This window comes from Melospiza georgiana, chromosome 16 (assembly GCF_028018845.1).
Source record: "Melospiza georgiana isolate bMelGeo1 chromosome 16, bMelGeo1.pri, whole genome shotgun sequence".
Lineage (NCBI taxonomy): Eukaryota > Metazoa > Chordata > Aves > Passeriformes > Passerellidae > Melospiza > Melospiza georgiana.
Window position 1 is genome coordinate 7911726 of NC_080445.1, and position 26948 is coordinate 7938673.

The window sequence follows — 26948 nt, forward strand, 5'->3', positions numbered from 1 at the left end:
CTGAAAGCAACTGCACAGTGCTAATGGCACAACAACAGACTTTGCAGATCCTTTATTTGCACAACAAACTTGGACACAACAGTCAGCTTTACTCTAAATCCCTCTGCTTTGCTGTATGGGCAACATCAGATTCAAAACAAAGAAATGCCACAGTCACCATGCACTAAAAGTCTTAATCAGCATCCCAAGTCAGCTTGTTTGTGCAGCTGGAACTTGCTGGTAAATGCAGAGCTGGGCAAACAAGCTCTCGTGAAGAAGCACAGAGCTAACACAAAGAATTAACAGCCACAACAAAAGATGTTGCAGAGTAATCCAATTTATTACTCTCACAGCTCCACTGGAAACATGTAAAGGAAAAGCATTTACTATTGGAGAGCAGACATTTAAAGTCAGGATTAAAAGTGCAAAACAAAGTAGAATGACATCACTTCAAAAAGGAAAAGAAAAATACTGCAAGCAGTTAAAAGTATATAAAGACTCTTGGAATAGATAACTGACTTCCATTTGTAATGTGAATGAGATCATATTAAATGGTGATACAGATTTAATGTTCATTCTGATGCCAGAATAGCTCCCATTCCTTTCCCCAAATCACTTTTTCTCAGAATCTACTATTACTTAACAGGATGGCTGAAAATGTGCTCAGGTGCATTTCAATCAATAATTCAGATCCAAAAAAAGAAAGTATATTTTTCAGTCTTCATGTGATCTGATATTACACCATTGTTTCACTCTGATATAGTGGCACATTTTCCTGGCTAAGCATTTGTCAAGCAGGTGCTTTGATAGCAAGTTTCTGCTGTCACTGATCTAACCTGGAATTCTTTCCCAGCTCATTGGTGAATTTGTCAGTCTGTGAACTACTACACAGATGTTTTTATTTCTTTTTTCAGTTATAATAAATCACATTATTTGTGATTAGAGTGCTTGCATAATTATGCAGGAGAAAAGCTTTCCATAATTCCTAAGTGATTTAGGACAACCTACCTCATGGCCAGGACTGTGTCAGCTGCAGTCAGCTGTCCTGGCTGCTGAGATCACATTGAAGAGCTGCTTTAATGTGACAAGGTTTTGCTTTAACAGGGTTAGAAACAGAGCTGGATTTTAATTGCATCATAAATACACATATGACTGAGGATATCAACCAAGTAATTATTCAGTTAGAAATGTTTCTGAAATAAGAGAACCTTTAAGTAACCAAATTGATGCCTTACCTTGTGAAAGGCACTGATTTGCCAGAGCAACCTGTCCAGAGTGTAGATACAGATTGAGACGTGTGAAGATACTGCTCAGAGATGGAATTGTGATGAAGCAGAAGGCAACACAAGCCTAAAGTAAATGCAAAAAAATTGAATAAAATTCCTATCTCAGAGTTATAACAATCTTTACTGATTTAATACACAATTAGGAATCAAAATCTGTACATCAGTTTTGGGAAAGATTTTCAATACAAAGCAAATATTATGTGAAGCCCAAAATCAGCAATTTTAAATTTCTAATGAGTATTTCAATAATTATATTTTTTTAAATTGTTGCTATTACTAGATAAACTCCAAGCTGACTCTCTATGACTGTAGCTCAAAGAGTTCCTCTCTCCTTGCAGCTCAAGACCAAAAGCTGACTAGAAAAGGAGATTAGTGTCCTCAGGAGAAGCCATGTGCCAAAGTGGTCAGAGCAGGTGCCTGGCTCTACAGGGAGGAAGCAGATGAGACCAGATGCTGCAGCAGCAGAGCTGTGGGCACAGCCCAAAGCCCAAAGCCCTGGCCAGAGCAGGAGCCCCAGGCAGAGAGAAGCTGCCCAGTGCCAGCCCAGCCTCTGCCCAGGACAGCACACAGCTGCCAGGACCTGCAGATGGACACATCTTGGTTGCACATTTCAGGTTAGAAGAAGGGAACACAACCAAGCAACCTGGATATCCTGTGCACAGTTCAAAGCACATTTGACCATCTCCATATAGACTGAGAGGCACTAAAGCTGAAAGGAGCTCCTTATTTGAAATTCAAATCCTGATTTCAGCATATCAGCACTGATATTATGAGACACAAGTTTGAATTTATTTTATATATTCGTCTCCCATTCTCTCTGTGACCGAGTTACATAGAAATTTTGTATTTTATTTCAAAAATAATTTGAAAAGCTGAGATTTCCAGAATTCACACAAACACCTCTCTGGTGAACCTTCCTTTGGAGAGGGAGTCAATCTTGCTCTTTTCAATGCAAAGCTGCTATTAGATGGTTTGGAGTTTTTTTTCCTTAAACAGCAACATTTGGCTTTAGAGAGGAAAGACTGCTCTTAACAAGAGAAAATGGGACTACAAACACTGTCAGAAAATACTAACATAGTGGTTTTGCAAACATGATAAACTTAGGTGGCAGCAGACAGCATTATCTGCAAAGAAAGCAGGCTCAGAGTTTATTAGTCAGACCTACCCTGACAAATGCAGCAGTCTTCCTGGAATGATTTCCTTTCATCACCCTTCTGGTTTCCATAGCTAGCTGGTTCACAGACTACACACACAAAACAAAAGCAAACCATTAAGAAAATGCCCAGCCTCAGTGGCAAACAACAACCTGCATGTTTTACTGCATGCATTTAGAGAACAGCCAGTGTCCAAAGGAACCCTGTTACAGTGTGTCCCCACTGTACTTTTTATTGGGAGAATTTTAGTGACTTCCTTAAAGCAAATATAACTCAATTTGTGAAAGTAGACTTGTTTTATTCAAGCCTTTGGCTTTGCATTTCCTTCCCAGCTATAGTGCTGTCATCTCCCTGCTAGCATAACAATCACAATTTCTAGCTAACACAGATTAAAAAAAACATAAACCAAAATAACAAAAGGATTCAAGGGAAGATACAATGTTCCAAAGGACTCAGAGGCAGCTAATGCACACCTGGGACTCAGTACAGAGAAGAGATTAACCTTCCCAAGCACAGCAGGACTCTGCCTGGATCTGCAGCCAGACACAGTCTAATCTTTCCTAGATGGAGGATTACAGAAGAGACAACCCAAATTCTGAATGCACAAAAGTGCCATTTATTTTATTATACATGAAAGCTCTTGCAAGGAAGCTCATTTTCTTTGTTGCAATGATACCATGCATGCCTGTCAAGCAAGAACTTCAGAGCGTTTAAGGGGATAAAACCAGAGATGAGATCAAAGTTCACTTTATAAACACCTGATTAAAATACTTTTGCAATAGACCAATAATCTGAGCAGGGAATGGGAGAAATGCAAATATATCCCTATTTATTAAGGAAATGTAGATAAACTGTGGCTTACATGAATCAGCTGGACTAGAACAGGCTCCAGATTGCAAAACATTGACCTGGCTTCAACATAGAAACTCAGCTGTTGTTCAAAGTCACGGCCAAAGGAAACCTGTAAGACAAAAAAGGCCCAGACTTTACCACTGTAGCCTTAAATATCTGCAAAACTGCATGCAGATATTCAAAAGTCAAAATCCCTATAAATTGCTATGGAGAAAACTCAGCAGTAAAAACAGACAGCAGTCAGAGAATCTCTGTTCTTTTAACTGTTAGCAGTACTTGAGCTTCAGGGAAACATGAAAGTTTTACTGGTTTGGGGATTTGGGGTTTTTTTGTCTACACTCCACAGGATGGTCTACTTTACAGATACAGTATTTTTCAGGAAAACAAAATTTAAATCCTGTTTGTGAAGTGTTTTCAAACCTAGCAGAACTCTTGATTCTTTATAGGAGAAACAAAGGCTTGGTTTTGATCATGCTTAAAAAGCAAGACAAAAAACCTCAGAAAAACAGAAATAGATCTGTGAATCTGTATTCAGATTCCTCTAATTTCTAGTTGATAAAGGGCCTTCAACAGAAAACAGCATTTTTCCTAATTAGAACATCAGTAAGAAAAGCAGGTTTTCCTTGAGTTTGGTTAATTAATACATGCTTATGTAGTATGGCAAAAGCCTGTAACCTTGCATTCTGGCAGGAAAGAAGTCAAAAAACAACCTTTGTGTGAGAACAACCCTCTTCCACCCCTGTAGATTTAAAAACACCCAAGTGCTGTCAGCTGGAGTGTCTCAGCTGTCAATTAAAAGCAGAGCATGAGGAACAGTCTCCAGGCAGTCCACATTTATGTATTCTATTGCAATTTTTTTTTCTAATAGAAGTCAAGGTTGCATTATTTATTATTTCTCAAGTCACATGCAAAAGAATTTTTTACAAAATTAGAATAAAATTTACATTTAATCCATACAGTGAAAGACCAAAGCAACTGCACCAGAAAACAAAGGATTGCTTCTCACATTACAGACAACTGTCTTTGCTTTTCCTCTATTTGTACAATTGCTGATTCTTGAGTCCTAGTCTCAAGAAAAAGTACCCAAAAATATAAATTTTTTCACCACAAACACTGTCTGTAGGGATGACTGTAACGATTGCTTTTCCCTCCACATCTTAATGTGTGCTGGTTTAAATTCATAAATAGTCATTTTGCTGTTATGGGATTTTTTTCCCCCCCAAACCAGGACTATCAAGACACATCAAATTTTCTTCAATGCAAGAAATCCTCCTAAAGGAAATTATACTGCATGTAAAGCTTAATAAAGCAAGACTATATTAGAACATTAATTAGCAATTATTATAGCTGAAGAAAAAGCAACCATCTAGAGTAAATCCATAGAACTGCAACAAAGAACAAAGAGGACAAGTAGGCACAGAGCCTGACAGCTCTGTGTGAAAGAAAAACCAGGCACTGACAGTGTGGTTAGAGAATACAGAAAGCTTGAGAAATTCTCCCTAAAATACCCTAACATCTCAAAATCAACAGAGATCAGCAAAAGATTTACTGGAACAAGAGTGAGGGATGGATTAAAGATTAATTTCAAGACAGTATACTTGGGGTTCTCCTGGGACTACTAATTTAATGATACAAATTGTCTTATTTATAAACTGATATAAACAAGATAGAATAACAAAAAGTTACACTTATTTTGTATTTTTGAAAGCTGGTATTGGTTCAACTTAGAGCCAAGTAGTGGAACTCCCTTCACATAAAGCAGTGACCTCTCTGATGCTTCAGTTGCCATTTAACTTTTAAATACCTGCTCTGTTTTACAAGAGATTTACAAAACTAGCAGAGAATACTATTAAATAAACAACATGTGTACTTTAAACTTTCATCTTGCCCCAGTCAGCTTCAGCACTGGGTGACATTTCTTTGAACACAGACACAGTTATTTCACTGAAATGCACTGCCTGTGCTTTTCAGTGGTCTCAGCCACACAGGCACCTCCTCATGGGCATCTCACCAAAATCCCAGCTCTAAGGTGCGCCCAATACTTACACAAAATTGTCACTCACCATTTTTATGAATCCATTTATCAGAGCTGCTAACATTCTTTTCTCATCCTCAAGTGTTAGTGCACTAGAAAAAAAAAATATTTGGTAAATTTTAGAATATTGTTTACCCTATTTATCTATAAAGGTTCAAATGATATATAATATTTTATAAACTTTTCTATATAAAACTAATTTTTATATTAATATCACCAAGTCAGCCATGAACCAAACTAAATTACAGATTTTTTAAAAAGTAAGAATTGCTGAGAGTCTTTAGATTTTCTAAAAAACTCAGACTTTGCCATGAGGAGAAGGAATGATGTTTTTTATTGTAGCAAACAAATGGCTCCAGTCTTGTGCTGCAACATAAGAACTTGAGTAAGAATTAAGTCTAAAAATCTAAAGAAATGAGTAAGTCTATTCTTAGAAGAAAGTTATCCTATTTAAGGAATAAAGCTTTTGAAATACCCTTTAAATATAATACACTGTATAACACAATAAACACACTAGTTTATTCTTTCATTTGGGGTTTGTTTTGTTTAAGGTTTTTTGTTTTAACTAACCTTGCCTCAGAATTTAAAAAATTATTAACTTCACCTTGCTACAGTGCTGGTTTTCTTTATGTTTTAGTAAGAACTGAACTAAATTGATATGTAAAAAAGGAGTTTCTTTTCAAAACTACCACAGACACCTATTCTACACCAAGAGCCCAAAATCTGATTTGAAACAAATTTACATCACATAAAAATCCAGTCAGTCAAACCTGTTTCACTGAAAATGGATGAACAAAAAGTTAAATTACAATTAATTAATACAATTTAATCCCTTGACTATTATATGCTTGGCTCCAGCTTTGACCTTTAGTGTATCAGTTACCAATTTCCAGCTCAGACACCAGATGGGAAGAGAACAATAGTTTTACTATACAAATTCAGTAAGGCAGGAAAGGAAACCTCAGCATGATTAGCTCATTAGTGCATTGCCAATCAAAAGAGTCAACTGATGGGTTCTGAAAGGCTCAGGAGGCTTGTAATGAGATCTCCAGGTCAGTAATAGGTTTCCAGTTCAATTGTGATCAGACCCCTACCAGCCAAAGGCTGTTATCCCCAACAGCTGTTACAGGGGTCAGCCAGCCCCACACAATGGGCTGGGAGTTTCCTCAACCAGCATGCAAAAACATATGCAGGAGTTACTTAAAAATAACTGGAATTTAGGATGATTTACCAAGAGATGTACAACCCTCTTAGCTCAAGGAACTGCTGGTTTAAGGGATTTTAAATGCCCCAGTAAACTATCAAATTGTTTTGGCAAAGTGTCAGAGGAATTGCTATAAACTGCTTTATTTTTTTTAATAAGCTGGTTTAGGTACAATATATTGTTCTATTTAAAGGCTGAAGTGGCTTTTAGTGCAACATACAGCCAAATAAGGTACTCTAGCCCAAAATAAAGCACTCTAGCTGGTATAAATTTGAATTACATGCTAAATCTGACCTCTTTATTGACAATAAATCTTGCATTCATGGCCCATTGAGGATGAGAAAGTTTTAAGTTCCTTTGCAGCATCTGCCATACAAAGAGGCTCTGGGCTGAGAGTGGCAAAAGAGACTCTGCCCTTACAATTCAACCCAAACCAGAAGGAAAAAAAGGTTTGTCCTCTTGAGAGCTAGAATTTGCAGCATTCTGATGCTGGCTCTGTTTTCAATCAGACAGAGATTTTGGTATGATTTTTGCAGGTTACCTACAAAACCACACTGCACAACAGTGAGGGTGCAACAGGGCACAGGGGATCCCAAACAACCTTGGGTCTCAAAGCAAAGGGCAAAATAGAAGAGGAGGAATTAGGGGAAAGATATAGATGGCTGTACAGCTTCTCAGTTCTAGCTTCCCCTACTGAAGTTCCTAGAGATCTTCCAGGTATCTTTTTAAAGATTTCACACCCTTTGTAATGGCTGAAAACACTGACCCACAAAATGGTGTAATTGAGTATGGCAATCTCTGATTCAGTAGCTACACATTCATTTGAATGTCAGAAATAGCTTATTATTCACTAGAACTCAAAGATTACATTGGTTTCACCCTCAAAGTGTTTTGAAGATTGGATTGTAAAGTGTCTCTGCTTCACTGGAAAGCTACAAAACCACTGCTACCTCCTTTTTAAAATTCTGCTTCAGTATTCAAAATACAGCAGTAATTAAAGAGCAAATGGTACGTGCTGCCACTTCACTGCACAGCTCTTCCCTCAGCACTAATTGGATTCATGTCTTAATCCACCTTGAAACAAACAGCCCCAGAAACATGAAACCACATCAGGCAGCCTCACTGTGCATAAATGAGAGCTCAGGAGAAGTTCATCTTACTTCACAGAGTCGTGCATTGTCTTACAGACATGCAGCAGGGCGTTGAGGATGACGGGGTCCTTCGTCGGCTCCTGCTGGTGCCTGCAAGGGGTGGCAGAAAAAGTGATCAACAATCCTGCTCTGTGTCAAAATGGAAAACAATGACTGGAATGACACCCATTTAATGCATCATTTCAATCACCAGCACTGTACGACACTGCATAAGTTTTGAGTTCATTTGTGAGCTGTAAGAGCTGAAATGTGGGATGTGGGACTCCAGGGGCTCTCCAAATTGCAGTTTATTTCAGCAGTCCAGGGTGGTGGGTGACAGAGCTGTGCCCACAGCTGTCAGCTCCAGCTGCAGGCAGGCCTGGAGATCCTTTGGTTTTGGTTACACTGCATTTTATACTTTTCTTTGCTGAGCACCTTAATACAGCAGAACCAATCTATACCTTAACTAATATCTATAGCCTATCATAACTGCTATAATTATCATGTTCATGTTACTGTTCCTCAATCACTAAAAGTCAGTACATTACAGTTTAAGCTAGAAGTTGTTTTTCAGTTTTCTTGCAGTGGAAAATTCTGAGACCTTTTTTCTACTTGCAACATCAGCAGGCTTGTTTGCCTGTGCTATCTTTCTGCTTGGTAAAAACATCTTCTTGTTTGAGGTGGGTTTATCCTTTGCTCTAAGTCATAAAAACCCCTTCTAACTAACACAGCCTCTGCCTCCTTGGTTATCCAGTAAGACTGGCTCAGCAATTCTTTTCTTCTATATCAAAACTTGCTTCCATCTCTATTCCTTCATCAGATTCCACATTCAAAAATCTTTCTGCCAAGCAGACATATCTGTGAGACTTACTTGTCAAATTTTCATCCTTCCAACAGTGAACCAATGAACATCAATGATCACATGGTTAACCAGGGTAGAATTGCAATAAATGTCAGCCAAGAAATATTATCTTAATATACACATTTGCATTGCCAAGGCACAGACTCTGACTCCTTAAGGGACACAGTAAGGTGGACATGTGATACACTGAGGCAATCTAAGAACATTAAAATAAAACAATCCTGGATTTACCAAGATATATTTTAATTTCTCAGCTACTCAGGGACAGGCAGGAAGGATCAGTGTCAGGTTTAGGTACAGAGGCACATGTGCAGAGCAGCTCCACTAAGATGATTAAGGGGCCACAGCATCTCTCATTTCTTGGCAGTAAAGCCAAGAGAGCTGGCCCCAGGTGCCCTAGGGGAGAGAAGGCTTGGGGGGCTCAGCAGTGAATATAAATACCTCAAGGGAAGGTGGAAATGAGAAAAATGTTTCAAGAAACTTGTTAATTATTGGTAAGAAAAGGACTGATTCACTTTCAGAACAGTTGAATGTATTTTCATTCTCTAAGTTCATTTTCAACTCTAATCTGTGCTGTCACACCAACTGGAATGTGAAATAAATGCCATAAACCAACTAAGGCAACACACAAAAAAAAAAAGCTCCATAATTAACAGTTAACCCAGAACTGTTAACTCTTAATTCAGCAAGTCAGCATCAATATAATTACTTCAGCTTTCTTTGTGAACAGTCAAACAGTCCATCAATAGATTAACAAAACTGACACATTTTCTTTTTTCTCTCCCATAGCCTGCAACACCTTCTTAAATTAAATAGCCAATATACTGCCACCTCTTCCCCAGCCATCTTTCAGTAAGTTTCCCAGAGCCTCCAGAGTGCATTTCACTTTAACACTCTCCACTTACTTAATAAAAGATTCCATAATGCACTTGCAAACCTCCACTCTCACACTCTCCTTCTGGAACATGTCCAGAAATGGCAAGAACTTCTCCTGAAAGTACAAATACATAAACAAGTAAAATAAGGTATGTTATAAGCAACACACTTATTTTGGATAAGTTTTATAAGCACAGCTATTTAGGTAAAACTATTTTCATCTGTTTTTAAAACAGTAATTAATCTCAAAGGATGGAAAAGTGGAACTAATGGAAAAGGACTGATGGCTGAAAGATGTATCAATTTATTGATTGCAGAGATGCAGAAGGGAACACAAAATACAGAACTGTTTGAATCAAATGTTGCACTTTATTTTTAAAAGCAATCATATGCTTCAAACAGCTTAGGGTCATCACAAATTCAGATATCTATGGGAAAAAAAGGTAAGACATTATATACAACTAAAATAGTCTACACATCATCAACAATTTCACATCTATCTAAAGTTAAGAAGGGCTAAGATATACAAATTTCCTTCAAAAAACAAGGGTCTAGTTGTTTTACATTCTAAAATACTTCATTTCTGTATCATCTCAAGAATATAGTGAGGGTAAGTTTCTCAGAATTATCCAAGCAATTTGTGAACAAGACTTGACCCCAAATTCACAGCATCAGTATTGAGTTTTACCCTACAAATGGTTTCTGTATGGTGACACACACTTGCTGTCTTTGTTTCTATTTTTCTACCTCATACAGAGTCTGTGACCTCCCTGAGTTCCACTTTGCTCCAATGCCAAGTGCAAGTGCTATGAGAGGGGATGATAAGTATGTGTCATAACACAGAAACAGCTACCAGCAATTACAGTAACACACACACAGAAATAAATGGTATTTCATCCATATAAATGGTATTTCATCTTCATTCATTGTCACTTATGCCACAGTAACAAACAAACTTAGAGAATTTAACAGCCTAATGAAAAAAGGATAGAAAACTGGAATTGGAATAATAAGTGCTTAAGTGGAAAGCAGCAGAAAGCTCACAAAATATTTCTGCACTTAGGTACTTGACAAAAAGTCCTTGCATTCTGTGAACTTGTAAACAATCTAAATATCCCAGTCAAGGTAAATTCTCTTGCAGAAAAAATGCCAAACAGTCATTCTTAAAATTTATTAAACAGAAAATCACTTACCACTGAAAAAAGCAGAGCAAAGTCATGGATATAGGTAATAACTTTCTGAATAATTGACTGCAGCTAAAGGGGAGAAAACAGGAAAGTTTAAAAAAGGAGGAAATTATTGTAACAGGAGTTAAATTAATACTATCCACACCAGAGATGATTCTTCTTTAGTTATTCATAGAAGACTATTTTGAAAGATGCTTCAAGCATTCATCAACATAATTTCTTTCCCCAAAGTGGGACAAACTGTAGCTATGCTGTCCCTCCACACTTCTCCTCCATCCCCTTCAAAACCCACATTGAACAGAGGCTGACCAGCCTGCCCAGGCTTTATTTGCTCTTCACTTCCACAGCTGGGCACATTTTTTTAGAGTCCCCATGTCCTCCAGCTCTCTGCACTAAAAATCTCAGGCAAATAAACAAAGAAAAAAAACTCAAACCAGTTTGTTAAACCTTCCTTTGTAGGCACTTTTTCTACCCTCCAAGTAACCACAAAAACACTCTCAACTAATCCATATCTCATTTGGCATTCAGTGTCAAGAACTGGATACAATAATTCACTGAAGCCTTAACAATGCCAAGTAGAGATAGACTATTTTATGTTTTATTTCTGTTTGAACAGCCATCATGATTGCTAATTTCCTTCAGCAAACACCACTGCTGATGTAGGAGTTAACTCTTGCTACTCCTAAATACATAAATCGTTCAAGTTTAGCATTTCTCAGAATTAAAGGACTGATGTGCATGGAGAAAAAGGAGGAATAAATCACAGCATTACAGTATTCCAAGAGGCTTCCCAAATAACTAGCCAGTGTTTAAAAAACAATTATTTTGCTATAAGAGTTATCAGTAATGTTTAAGAATTTATTTATTTAAGAAAATGCACATCAGATTTTTACAGATTTGGCAAAATATGGGCAAAATATGGCTTACCTGTGGGTAAGCATCTTCAAATGCTCTATCAGGAGTCATGTGTTTGATAACATCAGCCAGAACTGTATTGACCTCTCGCTTCTGTGCAGCAAAAAACAAGGTTACAAAATGAAACTGGCACTTAAATCAAGTCACTAAACACCAGTTGAGCAGGTTAATTTATTTCCATTTGCCAAAGCATCAGCTTTTTACAGAGCTCTAGTTAAGCCAGGAACTTTAACCATAGCTCCAATAAATCCTTACTTAAACTGATCCACCTGCCATTAAAAAAAAGGATAAGAAATGTTCAGTGCTGTGGGGTAGTAAAGCTTCAAAGCTGCATCTTTTGTCCCCATTCATCTTTCATGAAAGGAAACACATTTTTTCATTCCTACACGTTTATACTGAATAGTCAAAGCCTTTCCATCTTTAATACCAGACTGCTAAAACAGCCACTTAGTCTGTATCAGAGAAATTCAAAGGAAACAAAGTAATTTTCACCTACCGTAAAATGTCTGCAGGTATACTCCACCCACACTTCAGCACAGTTGATATAATCCTAGAAACACATGTGTCTCATGACTACCAGTATTTGCAGGAGACTGGGAGAAATACACTTGCAAAAATTACACTTGAAAGAATTAACTTCTGAGGTATGATTCATGCAGACCTAAAGATCTAGAACTCAGAAGCTCCATTTGTGCAATGTTATGAAAAATTTAATTATGCTTCAGTAGAGCTAAGAAAAGTAGGGATGATCCAAAGATATTACAGCCCTCACGCATTTTTTTTGCAACTGTTTGTATTTAGAAAAGGTAAACAATGCCATGCCTGAACAACTGGCTACAGCTTTGCTCTAAACACAGTCAGCAGTGAAACAGAATGGACAGTAACTCACCTGTGGGTTCTTCAGCTTTGTTATAACCTTCCAGGCTTCATTTAGAATTTGAAGGCGATCATTTTCAGGAGGATCAGCCAATGCCAAGTTTAATCCCAGGGAGCGAAAGAGGAGATGCTGAAAGTTAATGAGTAATTTTAATTAAAAGCAGACAATGCACATCCATCCAAACTGGTCAGGCAAGCACAGAAAGATTCTCAGATCAAACCACTTGAATAATTTTATTATTCATTTTATTTATTTATTTTATTTATTTATTGTGACACACAAGTTATGTAGGCAACTAAGGGCATAGAAACCCCTGTCAAAAGAAAGGAATTGGTACAAATTAGACAGAAAATGTTACCTTTGGGAACCCAGACTCATCACACTCTTTAATCATGCCAATGAAGTCCATTGATCTCGCAGCAATAAACTCTGCTCTGAACGCTGACATCACTGAATTCAACAGCAAAGCACTGCCATGAACAACACAGATCAATACAGCTCAACAGCAGCTCCATGCCAGTACTACCTGCATTCACATTAATCTGAACTTCCTAGACTAACAACTGTCCAGTATCTATCATAAATTTTTAAAAAAGGAACATAATAAGACATATTTTAATTCCTCAGCTGGTGCAGAACTGGACTGTGCAAAGCACATAAGAAAAAAAAATAGCAGAAAACTCACAGAACTCAGCCAAACTACCCAATAAAATGCACAGAGAGGAGCCCATCAGCAGGCCAGACTGCATTCACAAAACCCATCCAACTTTCAGACCAGACCATCTTCCTGAGCATGACTGCCCTGCACAAAGACTTCAAGGAGACATTTGAGATACCAATTTTAATGTTGAAAAAAGCAAATATCCAAATATTACCACCTTCCAAAGGTTGCCAGCAGCTTTACAACTTCCCTTGCTGAATGCATGAATGGCCTGACTGTAGCCAGTGGAAGACAGTGGAAAGAAGAGGAGGAAAACCCAGAAAAGTTCGGCAAAACCAGGCATCAGAGACATGGCTAAGGGAGAACACATTAATGTCCTGGACTTTGGCTGAGGAGCCAGAATGCAGCAACCAAGTTAAACTAATTAACTTTAGCTTGACAAGTAATCTACCATATTTCAGAATTCATCTCTGGAAAACAGATGTTCATAATCATGATTTAATAAGCTGCTGGGAGAATGAAAGCTGCACTATGCATCCAAACTGTTTCCAAAAGAGGAAGAGAGAACATTGTTGCAGGGACTCAGGGGTACTCATTACAGACTCCTGCCTTCTACACCCTGCCACACTTACTTGTTCCCCAACTTCTTGCATCTCTCCATCATCTCAGTAAGCAGAACCTGGAACAATTATTTATTAAAATTAGTGAACAGAGACTTTACAAATATGTTCAGCTTTATTTGCTGTACTGAAATCTATTAAAAGCTGTTTTAATTATCTTTCCAATAGTCCTGTTTTACCCTGTATTTACAGCACAAAAAACCAATGGTGTAGCTAAACATAAAACACATCTTCTGGAACAGGTATAGTGGCATTTCAATCAAAACCACCATTTTATGGAAGTCAAATCTGAAATCCTTCATCCATGCCATTACTCCAGGTAATCACTATTTGCCAGCCAGGTCAGTTACCTCTGGCAGGAGAGGTGAAAACTCTGCCAGACTGACAGAGATTGAAACAGCCTGTTCACTGTGTTAAGCTACAATTTAGTCAAATCATTTGTATAGCTGTATGACAGGAGAAAGGATAAATCCACTAAATAAAAATTAAACTAGCTAAAGACAGCAGGAAGCAAACAGGAATACTGCCTATGAACTTGAAGTGGTCCCACCTGAGCTTTGTGGAAGCAAATATTCTTCCTGTACAGAAGAGAGCATCAGACAGGCCTATGTAGGCTCTTTTTACTTGCCTCCACACTCCTGTAAAAACTGACTGAGGGGTTGTTTTTTAGTAATTCTTTTAAATTAACTCTTCACCACAACTTTAGTATTGAGCATTAGCATGTTCACTTACATCTGGAGCATGGTATGCAATACACTGTAAAATCCAGTCTATAGCAGGAGAATACAGGGTCAGATACAAAGGGATCTCCACACACTGCACCACCAGCTGGTTCTGAACTGTATCGCCATGGATCTGTTGAAATAAGAGACAAAAATGTGTTGCTGTGGAAAGGTATTTAATGGGAGAGATGATAAACTGGTTAAAGTTTGTATATGAATGGAAATTAAACAGATGGTAGCACAAAGGTACAAATATTCTGAAGCATTCCTTGTAAGCTGGGAGAAAAAATATCAAGCTCCTAACATATGTTATTCAAGTCTGGAAACATGCTGAATAGAGCAGTTTCAACTCACCAGAATGTATGTAAAATTTCCCATTCTATATCTGGTTACAGGAACACCCCTTAATCTAAATTTGAGAACTTCTGAGATTTTTTTTTAAGTATGTGGCAGTTTAATTAAGGAGTGTATTTATCTGATTTTGCAAATAAAACACTTATTTGCTTACTTGTTTAAATGTTAGGAGAAAGTCAAAGAAGTTTTTATTCAGGCTTTCTTTGAGTTGTGGTGCCACTTCCATCCCAACCTGTATTAAAAGAAAAAGATTTTATTGGCATCTATCAATTCTCCTTCAGAGTGAGATAAAAAAAGCATTTGCTGAAGGAATACACCCAAATCAACAAACAGTATTGAATCACATGATTTTGACTGATTATTTCCTTGCTTACTATTATAGTCATGTCCACTAACAACCACCCTGAGGCAGTTACAGCTGTTCTTAAACACCATCCTAACATCAGCTCCAAGTGTCTGCAAGCACTGAGGAAATCAGTGCCTACTCCAGTGCACTGCAGCAGCCTACAGCAGCACAGGAAATCATTCTTACTTATTACAAACACTTAGAGAGAGATTCCCCATCTGTAAAACAGAAGAAAAATATTTTTTTGTTTGTTGAAAGGAAGAGACAGGCTGCTGACTAACTGAGATACAAGTGGTAGTTCCTTGAGGCAGTGGCAGCACTGGCTGCAGGAACTCTTTGGTACAGACCAGAGGAGGTAAATGACAGCTTACCCTGCACAGGTATGCTCTGGCATAGACTGCAACCAGTGGGTCTCCAATTCCTCTAATCATGGATGTTAACCGTGGCAGACACTCTGAAATGCCCCTGTTTTATCAGAAAGGAAAATGAGCTTCAGCAGTCAATAACAGAATTACATCACCTACAGATAACTTCAGCAGCTGCCTTGTAGTCTAAAAATTGAGCATGAGTTATAGAAATATCTATCAAAGAAAAAGGATGCTAGCACAAAACTTAGTTCATAAGTAAAATTTCTGTGTACAGTAATACATGTGCTATATTCAAATTGTAGTATTTGCTATTCACAACAAGACAAAACTAAAAACCTCTTCCTCCAGCTTCAAGAACAGCAGAGCTATGGAAAAACTCAATGTAACTCAGTGTAAGGAAAGCAGATGCTTAAAGCAGAACTGGCAGAACTCCTTCCATGTCTCATTTTCCCACAGGTCCTTTTTGACAAAGCTGTAGTAGTGCCTGGATAGGAGGCCCACTAATTCCAGTAAAAGAATTGCTTTTTAGGGATAATAAAGTTGTCCCTATAGCAGCAATTTGGCTTCCAACACTCATTTCAAAATATAACTGAAGAAGGACAATTACAAGGGAAGGAACATTTTCTGCTCAGCAGCTGGCACTGTTAGGCAAAACATTAAACTTAGACCAAAGTTTTCAACAGACAGTGGTTCATTGCTCCTAAATTATTTCTCCTACTCCATCTCTCCCAATATGATATCACTATTTTCCTTTCAGTTTTCTATCCTTTTTCCCCACACTCCTCATGTCAACAATCTTCCTTCCCCTCCACCTCCAGCAGCCACTGCTGCTTTTTAATTAGCACTGGAATTTGGGACACTGATGTCACATTTGTACATAGGTTTGAAAACTGAGAGCACTGTTGTATTTCAAAGTATATCACAATCCACCTTTAATTCTTTCATGGTATTCTCATTAAAAATTCCAAACCCTCTCTGTAGGGCTTCTTCTCAGTTCTACTAAGACCCTACCCACCATTAATCACACACAATTAATTCATTCAATTAGTTCCTAAGTCTGCCCATTCCCTTCCTTCCCATACTTAACACCATTCTTACGTTTTGGAGAGGAACTTATTGCACTTCAGTATTGCAGCTTCCACATAACTACAGTGAAACCAAGTTAAGGAACAAAACTAAGATTCACACCACTGAAAAACCATAAGCAAACATGCACCAAATGGATATTGACCAAACTATTTAAGGCCTTCTGTAATTAATGTCACTACACTTTGCTGATTATTGAAATTTATCTACAAGATTTTGTTTCAAAATTTTTCATACATCTTCTCTGTCACTGCCAAACTGCTCAGAGCCAATAATTAAGCATTCAGTTTAGAATGAAACATGACTCAAAAGTACATTCAAAACATACAGCCTGAAACAAACAAAACACAGCCAGTATAAACATCAGATCCTGTGGGTTTTATTGAAACAAACACGCTCACTTTTGGAAAAATCTACAAAAAACCTGCAGACACACTGTGAGGGTCTCATTTGACAAGGATACAATCTGGGAATGAGTTCTCTGATTGAAGCAATCTTGAAAAACCAGTTTAAGCAAGTTTCTTTAGCTGTATCGTTAACACTCTCTGGAGAAAAGTTATCTGGGGAAAAAACAACCCAGAAATAGTTACATTCTTTCTGGAAACAAGTTACTTTTCATGTTAGGTTTAAAACTGTACTCTTTTTCCATTCATCAAAAAAATTAAGTGCACAATAATGAACTAGGCAATACATTTGCTTCTCAGCTCTCTTAAACAGGAGTCAGAGCTGAGAACATAACAAGAAAAAGGTACAATTTTGTAGTAAACAACATTTCAGAACCTGAATTCAGGCACTTGGAGCTCATCTCAGAGCTGCTACTGACAAATCCAACCTCTGCCTCTGCTCTTCCAAAATCAGAAATTGTAAAAAAAACAAAATACAGAGAATCTGTAACAAACACATGTATACAAATCTACAATGACTAGAGAACATACAAGAGAGACTTAAGCATTCAAATACTTAATTTTAAAAGGCTAATATAAATTTTAAATAATACAACTGCAATAAGTAAGAAATACTGAATATGGACAGAAACCTTGTCTCTATTTAACCTTCCTCAAGGTTGGTCATGACTTTTTTCCTGGAGCAGAGGGGAAACAAACACAAAGTTACCTGGCAGAGAGACTCTGTTATCCACACACATTGACAGAATTCTTTCATACACCAGTTTGCCTGGTTAAAAAAAAAAGAATAATAAAAAAAATCAAACCAAATTAACAAACTGTAAAACACAAAATGCTGGTACAAAGGTTCCCTTCACAACATACAATGAATTAGATGGAAAAACCTCCCTAGAGCACTGACATTTTGCTGCCCTCTAGTGAGGCTGAAACGTTCAGTGTGATTTAGCACCTCTCACACTGTAAGAACATTTTCTGGCTCCCTGAAGGGCAGAGGTAACACACAGGTCAGATTTCTCCCAGGCCAGGAAAGGACAGCTGCTGTCCTGACTTTGCTGACTTTGGATATTTTGTTATCTCTAGCAGCCTTCAGCAAGTAGGAAGGAGCTCAAAGAGGAAGCAGGACCTGAAAAAACAATTGGATCTCTGTCGTAGCACATCCTGCTGGCACCAAAATACACTCCAACTTTCAATACCATTGTGAGTATTTTCCAAAACATGGCAGAAAAATAAGAGAGTTACATGAAGTGGATGACAATTTCACTTACAAGTTTAAAAATATACTTAAAAAATCAATAACAATATTCTCATAGTCCCTATTCAGCCAAAGAAAACCTTCTGACTTCTATACTTCAAAATACAAAAATAATTAAATATTGAGTCAAAAGTCAAAATTCAAAATATTTTTATAATGACAGCATGTTTTTAATTTCATAATGCAGAGACCATGATTTTTCCTGACATTTTGTTCTAGATATTCACTAATACATAAAGCACAGAACCATAAAATGAAATATTTTTCTCTTAAGGACTTTGCTCTTAGGAGATTTGTTACAATTGTATACCATGTTTACCACCAGTGTCCAAATGTTTATGTTGGACATATTCCATGTTAAAACTAAAAGTAATTTCAGCCCTTTTTGGATAACTTTGATGCTTTCTAACATTACAAAAAAATAATCTTATTAACATTTGTGTAGTAAGACTGGCACAGTAGATACTTACCAAAAGTATCAAGGATATCTGTAATTAAAACAAATTTGCTTGGATAAAACTGGATTACTGTTGTGTCTGAAAGAAGCTTAGAACACTAGAAGGAGAAAAAAAAAAAAAAAAGAAACATTTTTAGAGGCCAACACAAGTTTGTGGTTTTACTCCAGAAAAGCTGGATGAATATCCACAGGTGGAAAGGGCCAATATGAATTATGAAGCCATTTAACTTTTTTCCAAGATTAAACTGGAGTAAAAAACTTTGGCAGAAGGTTACTGACAAAAAAACAACTTCCACCAAAAGAAAACAGGTGAATGACTGACTGGGGAGAGAAATCCAATTCTTCCTTGCTTAAGCCAAACGTGGCCTCTGGCCCTGAGTCTTCTCTGGTCTCTAAGACTGACAATATTTTCTATGAGCTCCATCCCCTCTCTGTCCTTCACCAGGAGACAGCTCTTCAACCTCAGTAGAATAAATGAAGTTTAAACTTTTGTTACATTTCAAAAACCCAGGAAGCAACCCACTACCTCACAAGACTTCTCTGTTTAAAGAAGGAAATCAGAACAGTTGAAGATGCTTAAACAAGGGGCACACTCAGTCTTTTTGCTTTATTCATCAGACAGGTGAAAGCATTTACATCCTACAACCAAAGCAGAATCTTGCCTGCTGTGTGGTCAGTCACCTCCACAGAAAGGTACCTCAGCAGCTGCTCAGGACCTACACACAGCACAAACACTTGATTCCCACTTTTCTTAGAGCTCACACACATAATCAACTTAGTGCAGCTTACTCTAAGTAGCTTAGCATACTCCATGTTGACAAGTAAAGCATCTTGCAAAAAGCCACTTGAGGAATCACAGAATCATACACAGAATTGCTTAGGTTGGAAAAGACCTTCAATGTTGAGTCCAACCTTTAAACCATCCCTGACAAGGTGACCAATAAAAGATCCCCAAGTGCCACATCTACACATCCTTTAAATACCTCCAAGGAGGGTGATGCCACCACTGCCCAGGGCAGATTGGTCCAGTGATTGAGAACCCTTCTGGTGAAGAAATTTTCTTAGCCAGAAGCTAAACTCACTGCTCCTAATGCACACTAACCAGTGTGTAATAATAGTGAAAGACTCTGTATAAAACTACAGCCTGATGCCAAAACTGCTCAGCTCTCAGAGGACACAGCACTCTGCAGGAAGAAGCACAACAAGCAAAGTTCAGTGAGGGTTCTACCCTATCCTGCTTTATAACTACAGAATTATTAACCTTCATGAAAATTTTAATTTCATTAATTACACAAGTACCTATTTCATTCTTATCAGTCTTTCAATCAGTGATGAGCATCTGCAGCATTAAGTGCAAAATGAACAACACTTCAGCAGAGATAAACACATTCAGCTTTGGTACCACTCTCCTAAAAGGAAGCACTGGATCCCATGTTAGAAACTGTATTATTTCAGGATAGTTTGTGAACCAGTTGCAAAAGAACATATGAAAGTATCAATGCACAGATTATCACTGCATTATCACACACATTATATATAAATATATATATTTCACACAAAGCACTGTAAGTACAGTACATCCCTGCTGCTTTTCTTCTCATCCAAAGACCAGTCACACTTCACAATCCTATATATGGATTTTTTTTTAATAACATTAATAGTGCTGATTTCATAGTATTACAATAGTACATTAGTCACCCTAGGTCACATATAATTGTTTGATCTCACTTCATTAATGTTTCATCCTTTTTTGTCTTTACCACAATTTAAGCTGAAATTACTTTGAGCAGTTTTCACAAGAGAATCCAGAATGACCAAAACAATCCTGACTTTATATAACCCCACTGGATGACTATGAGCATTACATCAGTTCTACAGCTTTTAAGGATGTCATTATCTCATCTATCCTCTGCTGCACTCTGCCTCTGGCCTTTTTTAAAGGCCAAGCCAAACAAAAGAGCATTTAACTGTCCTATTTCCCCATGCCCTCCTCAAAGCACATCACCCCAAATGACCCAAAGGAAGACCATGGACAAGTTCTCAAACAAACAAACAAAAACAAACCCCATACACGCAATTTAAAAAATCTGGAGCTGTTTTTGCTAGCTTGCTAAGGTCCTAAATCCCTTTATTTAATTGCCCTTGTAAGTTTGGATGGGTAAAATGCTGATGTTCAAAAAGCCATTCTGGTATTATTTGCAGGGGGCAAGGGGCTGAAGGGGAAGAGGGCAGGAAGGAAATTACATGTCCTATAAAGTGCTGATCATCACTACATGGTATTTGTTCTAACTACCCTTAAGCAGGTAACATTTCCACATCTGTCATTTGGTGACTCATTGAGAATTCCCATCCACATAACCTAGACAAAACCAATCTGTAAGAACAAAGCTGAAAATCCATCTACTGTCAGAAGTCATAAAACTCTGGAAGAAATGTGTTTCAGAGGAGAACAAAAGAAAATAGAAAATAATAGAAAAAAATAGAAAAATAGAAAGGCTTCTTTTCCCAAAAAAGAAACTGGACAAGTTATATCACCAAACTCACTGGTTCTGCATAGAACAAAACCATAAAACTGACCTGGATGACTATTTTCAGAGCTTTTACTTTCTGATCAGAGGACCATGCATCCTTTAAAGATTGGTTCAGTTCTTCAATTCTGTTCATGTAATCCTGCTGAGTCAAATTCAACAGCTCCTTCTGTGATCCCTGGCAGGAAAACACAAACCCTCTTAGTAAGAGCAGGAGGGAAGGAAGGAGAGTGCTGTTATTATAGACTCAAATCATGTTGTGGAGGAGAATCCTACAAAATTTATTACAATTTCCCTTCAGGTCTTAGGAAAGTAGGTTATGAAACATCTCACCCTTGCACAGTAAAATACTGCAGCTTGAGAAATAACTGCAGTACTCAGTATTTCTATCAAGCTCATAATAGTAACTTAAATTAAACTCAGGTAGGCATTTTCAGCTTCTGCAACAGGGGCAACCAGAATTATCAGATGTTAAGACTATGGGGAGCTCCACAAAGTTTTACAGCAGTAAGAAGGTAAATCAACAACAACAGATCAGGTAAATTTTCAAATCACAATTTCTACTGAAACAAAAATATGATTCTGCCCAAATCCTGTAACAATAAGGGTTAAAATCACTAGAGAATTCCCACAGAAAGTATATATTTATCTAAATACTGCACTTGCAGAATCAGGACCTTTTTCAAAGGTTTCACAAAATATTTTTATTTCACAGATTCCTTTCACTCTTATAATGATGCTGTAATTCCATCAGAAAACTTTCTCACCTCTTCCAGATCATCCAGCTCTTCTAACCTTGTCCTCACTTTTTCAGAGACTGCTGAACCAGTAGCAGTGGTTTTTCCTGCAAAGAATTACAGATTCAAGTTTCTTTAAAATTTAAACACTGGGACTTCTAAAGAGAAACAAACCTGAAGGAGCCTGACACGGACCAGTCAGCTTCTGTGACAGATGACAGGTGGTTTGATTCCTTTAGTGACTATTCCTGCAGACACACATCTAAACACACCTACACTGCATTCACTGTGAACAGGGACAATGAATAAGCAGAAGTGGATTTTTCTGCAAGTTTTACCAATAAGAAAAGAATCACCAGATAGAACCATAGGATAGTTAAGGATGGAAAAGCTCTATGGAGGTCTGTGTCCAACTCTCCTCCCCAAAGCAGGTCCAACTCTGAAGTTATAACAGCTGCACAGAGTTATATCCAGTCAATTTAACACTATCTAAGGATATAGATGTCACACTCCCTGAATATCCAATTTCAGTGTTTGACCATTCTCACTGCAAAAAAGTGTTTTTATTTTTGCAGATGCTGAAATGCTGCATGTTTATTCATACAGAAAAATCCTGATTTACTACGCTATGATTACCGAGCCCAGATTCTCTTTGCTAGAAAACATGATAAAATATTAAACATCTGGTTCTTTTTTAAACACCCAGCATACAGCTGAAATCACTTCACTTTCATGTAAAGAGAATAACTGAACAAGTTCCCAAAGGACTTGTTTGCTTTCCTTCCAGCTAGCAGAAGAGTTGATAAACATGATCCTCAAAACATCACTGCTCAGTTTAAATGGAAGTTTCAAGCTATTAAGTGGAAGGCAGTGCAGTGAAATAATCACAAATTCATCAGCCCATAGGAATAAAGGTGGTCAGGTGGCTTACATCCAATAACTATTTTAAACATCCAGACATCCACAAAAAAGCAAGGACCATGATGTCAGAATGGAGGAGGCAGGAAAACACATTTCAACTGTTCTTGACCACAAACCTGTCACTGCACCCTGCCTCAAGCAACCTCTGTTACTGGCAAAGAAAGTGCTCACCTTTTTCAGACCCCATGTACAGATTCTGTGAGGAAGCAGAAAAGGCAGAGTGTTAGAAAACATGGGCTCACTAGCATTCCAAGAATGCACAGGGTAATTACACTGATAATCAACCCTCTAATCATTTAGAAGTAGATGCAAGACTAGAAGTTTTTTGCATTGTTACAAAAAGACAAAGTGATGGCTTCTACATGTCAAAAGACTTGGACTCAGCTCTAAAACAATCTTTGAAAGTGAGAGCTTATGATTCAGTTTTCTACAACATGAAAACTGAAATTTAGAGGACCAGTATTTAGCCATGAAAGAATTATAAAACAGCAATATCCAAAAGCCATTAAAGGTCTAGCACAAATAAAAACAACTGTGGCAGCCACCACTTACAATAGAAAGCTTCTCTGTTGTTGTGTATCTAGCAAGGATTTCACCACGTTTGCTTGACCATGGTTCAAAGTCACTCCCCACTGCTGAGCTCTCATCTTTGTCCCGTTTCCTTCGTGCACCTTCCTGTTACAGGAGTACAAGTGCAAAAGTTAAATACAGAAAAAGAAGAGAAGGCTGATAAAAGTTAAGTTAATGTTTCAAGTGCTAGCTGATCCTTTCAAAAGTTACAATATTTTAAAATATCCATACTTAAATAAATATGTCAACATAAACCAGATAAAAGTAGGTAAATAAAAAAGAATATTCTATTAATATGATATATTTCCTATATTAAGCTCTTCACTGGTGAGACAACACATTTTACCCAGGGTTGGCTTTATGGTTTTGGTTTTCCTTTACTTAGTTGAGCTGGCAGCCCTCAGAGTTACCGTGGGAGGAGCAGCAGTCCCAGGATCTGCAGCTGCTGCAAACAGTGACAGGGGATCAGTGCCATCCAGCACGCTGCTCAGAGGGTCCATCACTGAACTGGAGGAAGAGGAGGAGGTAGAAGAAGTGCTGCCCTTCCTGTTCATCTTCTTTGTCTTGGATTCAGTAACCTAAAGAAAAAGTCAGAACTGTTAAACCAAAAGGCTTTCTCTTTCCTCATTTTTCTTTAATTCCTTTTCTTCCTCCCCTTTTCCCTGAATGTGGAGGCACTCACTCTTCAGAAGAATTTCCACTGCTTTTTTTTTTCCCTTTCAATTCTAGGTCTACAAAATTATAAGAACAACCACTGTGAATATCTTTCTAGTACCCCTCCTCTATTTTATTAGGTTTGTCCTTGTCCTCCCAAATCTTTCTTGCTATTTAATTTCATCTTTACTTTTCCTGTACAACACTCAAGCCTGGAACATCAAATCCATTCCTCAGGCCAACATCTCCTCTCCCTACTCTCCCTACTGACCTTCCTGAGCAGAAGCTGCTGCCCATTTATCATTCATTAGTGGATAACTCATCTCTTTGAAGCTGTTTTTTTTCCTGTACATCTTTAAAAGCCTCTTACACATCAAAGAAATTATAAATGTTTTAAAGTACACAGCTGACTGGAAGCTAACCCAAAACCAAACCTTACATCAAGCAATTATGCAGGCCATTTGTAATGCAACAATTTGATTTTCAATTTATCCATTATTCAGCATTTAATGCAACCAAGAAAACCTACAAGCTGGAGGTGCTGCATTTGTCAGGAGACTGCTTCTGACACATAACAGCACCAGAAAACTTCTGTGAAGGGCAAACAGAATAAACCTTGATGCCTCTAAAACAGGATCCCAATACAGAAAGCAACTTCACAAGCACCATCACCAACCTCAAAGCCTTTTAGTTTTAAAGGAACAGATGTAAAAAGAGGAACACAATTAGTCTGAATTCAGATTCATTTTCCAAAAGCACAAACAAACTCACTGTAATGGGTTTCAGTGGATGGTAATCACCAAAATCCAAGGGTACAGATTCCAGCTTGCACACTTCAGATTCTGACACATAGTTCCTTGATCTTGCATGCCTTAAAAAATAAAAAGTGAAGGGGAAGTATAGATGGATATAAATAACCCCATACTAATAGAGAAGCATATCCTACATCTATGCTTATTTACCAAAAATAAGCATACTGAAAAATAAGCAAAGATCCAAATTTCTCTCTACTGAGATAATATACAACTAAAACTGGAGAAATTTTACTTTTTCAGTTGTACTCTTTTTAGTCTTTGAAACACACAGAGCTGCTAATTGTTCTTTTCCGCTTCATTCAAGATCCTGAGAATGTTTATAGCACATCCTCAGCTGAATGAGGAAAATCAGGGGATACACAAAAAATTCTTTCATCAGACTCCTAACAAAGGCAAACAGCACTTCCCCCACATAACACACATCTTTCCCACTAGAATTAATCCAAACTTCCAAACAATTCCATTCCTACTCAAAGCTGTAACGCATTTGGAAGATTTTCAGCAGCACTAAGCAGCCAGCTCTTCTACAATACCATGATCAAGTTTCCTCAATAATGAACTACAAATTAGATAATTTACGGTTATGCCACTCCAATTAAAAACTTTTGATATCTAATGAGATAGAGCAGAGCAAGAGAAAGAGTCCAGTGAAATCTACATGCTTGTTTGTTTCCTTGATCTCCAGTTCCTTTTCTTTTAGTTATTGTCCCATTGTTCAATGACTCTTCTTCCTCATTGCATCACGGGTTAATCAGCATCTGGGTGGAAAATCTTCAAACTCTTTCTGGCGACACAATTTTAACATTTCTTTAACTGCTGAGAGCCATCTCAGCAGCCCCAGGCCAAAATCAACTGCACTCCACTCAGTGTAAGCACATTGGGCAAGTGCACATGGTAATAATACACACATGGGAGTGAACAAGAGCTGCCAACCCTGCAAACAAGTCTTTAAAAAGTACATTTTTTACAATGTGGCTACTCAAGTGATAAGACAGCTTGTAACAGAGCTAATACAGAAGACAAGATCAAGTTTGCTCTGGCAATATGTTCTGCTTACTTTCCAGGGAAAGGAGATCAAGCATTCCCTTCCTGGCTACAGCAGTGCAGCCAACTTTTGAGAGGAAATAAAAATAAGACTCTGGCCAAGCTGGGTTTCATGCTCTGCATGATTACACCCCTGCTTCAGCTGCTCTTTTAATAGTGGGTTTCAACCTTTCCCACACATGAGCACCACTGCAATTGCCACCACTCTGCACCTGTGTATCCCTAAAGAGCCTGTGAATGATAACAGCGGCCAAATGTGCTGGTATCGGTAAATACCGAGCAGGAGCCCTCCAGCTCCCCCGGCGCTGCGGGGCAGGCGGGCAGCGGGCCCGCGGTGACCCCGCCCGGAGGCGGCGGCCGGAGCGCTCCTGCCCCGCTCCGTGACAACACCCTGGGGCTCGGGGAACTGCTGCTTATTGGAGGGGAATTTACGGGAGGCCAGCGGCCGTCAGCTCACGGCTGCGCCTCCGTCCCGGCTCAGTGTAACGCCAGGGTCTCTGAATGTGATCTGTACCCAAGGGTGTGTCAGACAGCAGCGCCCCGGCTGCTCCCGCCCCCGCGGGGGTCCCAGTCCCCTCAGGCCGAACTGCCCCCTCCCCGCGGGCGGAGAGGCCCCGCACTTTCCCCTCCGGCACAGCGGTGGCCGCCCCCGCCTCAGCCGCCCGGCTGCGAGGATCGCCGAGCATGACGGCAGCCCTGACCCAGCCGTGAGGAACCCGCAGCCCCCCGAGCCCGCCCCGTGGGGCACAGGCGGCTCCCGGAGCCTCACCACGGGAACGCGGCCATCTTGCGCCGGTCACATGACAGCGCCTTCCGCCGCAGCCCCGCCCCGATCGCGGGAAACGCCTGAGGGGGCCGAGCAAAGCGCACAGAGACATTTGTTGTTAAAGGTTTAGAGTTTATTGTGCAGAACGCGTCAAGTAAAAAGCGAGACTGGTGAAAGTAAAACAAAGTACAAAAATAAATAGACTTCTGTAATGGTATCACAATTCCACACAAAATAAAAAGATAAATATGTATAAATACAAAACAGCAAGTACAAAACCAAATTC

The 26948-nt window shown here is 38.5% G+C and overlaps 1 protein-coding gene across 1 annotated transcript in view; it reads right to left on the reverse strand.

The window, feature by feature from the left end:
• Positions 1–26700, reverse strand: part of VPS35L (VPS35 endosomal protein sorting factor like) — a 41892-nt gene extending 15192 nt beyond the window's left edge. Inside the window, exons 1-26 of the mRNA XM_058035448.1 lie at positions 26666–26700; positions 24809–24908; positions 23794–23961; positions 23366–23488; positions 22985–23009; positions 21923–21999; positions 21205–21333; positions 18641–18725; positions 17628–17687; positions 16978–17074; positions 16527–16574; positions 15432–15525; positions 14869–14946; positions 14371–14493; positions 13651–13697; positions 12716–12827; positions 12370–12486; positions 11977–12030; positions 11493–11573; positions 10572–10634; positions 9408–9493; positions 7671–7751; positions 5335–5398; positions 3282–3380; positions 2431–2508; positions 1215–1329 (exon numbers count right to left, since the gene is read on the reverse strand). Of these exons, the coding sequence (XP_057891431.1) occupies positions 1215–1329; positions 2431–2508; positions 3282–3380; positions 5335–5398; positions 7671–7751; positions 9408–9493; positions 10572–10634; positions 11493–11573; positions 11977–12030; positions 12370–12486; positions 12716–12827; positions 13651–13697; positions 14371–14493; positions 14869–14946; positions 15432–15525; positions 16527–16574; positions 16978–17074; positions 17628–17687; positions 18641–18725; positions 21205–21333; positions 21923–21999; positions 22985–23009; positions 23366–23488; positions 23794–23961; positions 24809–24908; positions 26666–26682 (2221 nt within the window). The 5' untranslated portion in view covers positions 26683–26700. The remainder of the gene's footprint in view (positions 1–1214; positions 1330–2430; positions 2509–3281; positions 3381–5334; positions 5399–7670; positions 7752–9407; positions 9494–10571; positions 10635–11492; positions 11574–11976; positions 12031–12369; positions 12487–12715; positions 12828–13650; positions 13698–14370; positions 14494–14868; positions 14947–15431; positions 15526–16526; positions 16575–16977; positions 17075–17627; positions 17688–18640; positions 18726–21204; positions 21334–21922; positions 22000–22984; positions 23010–23365; positions 23489–23793; positions 23962–24808; positions 24909–26665) is intronic.
• Positions 26701–26948: the final 248 nt, after the last annotated feature.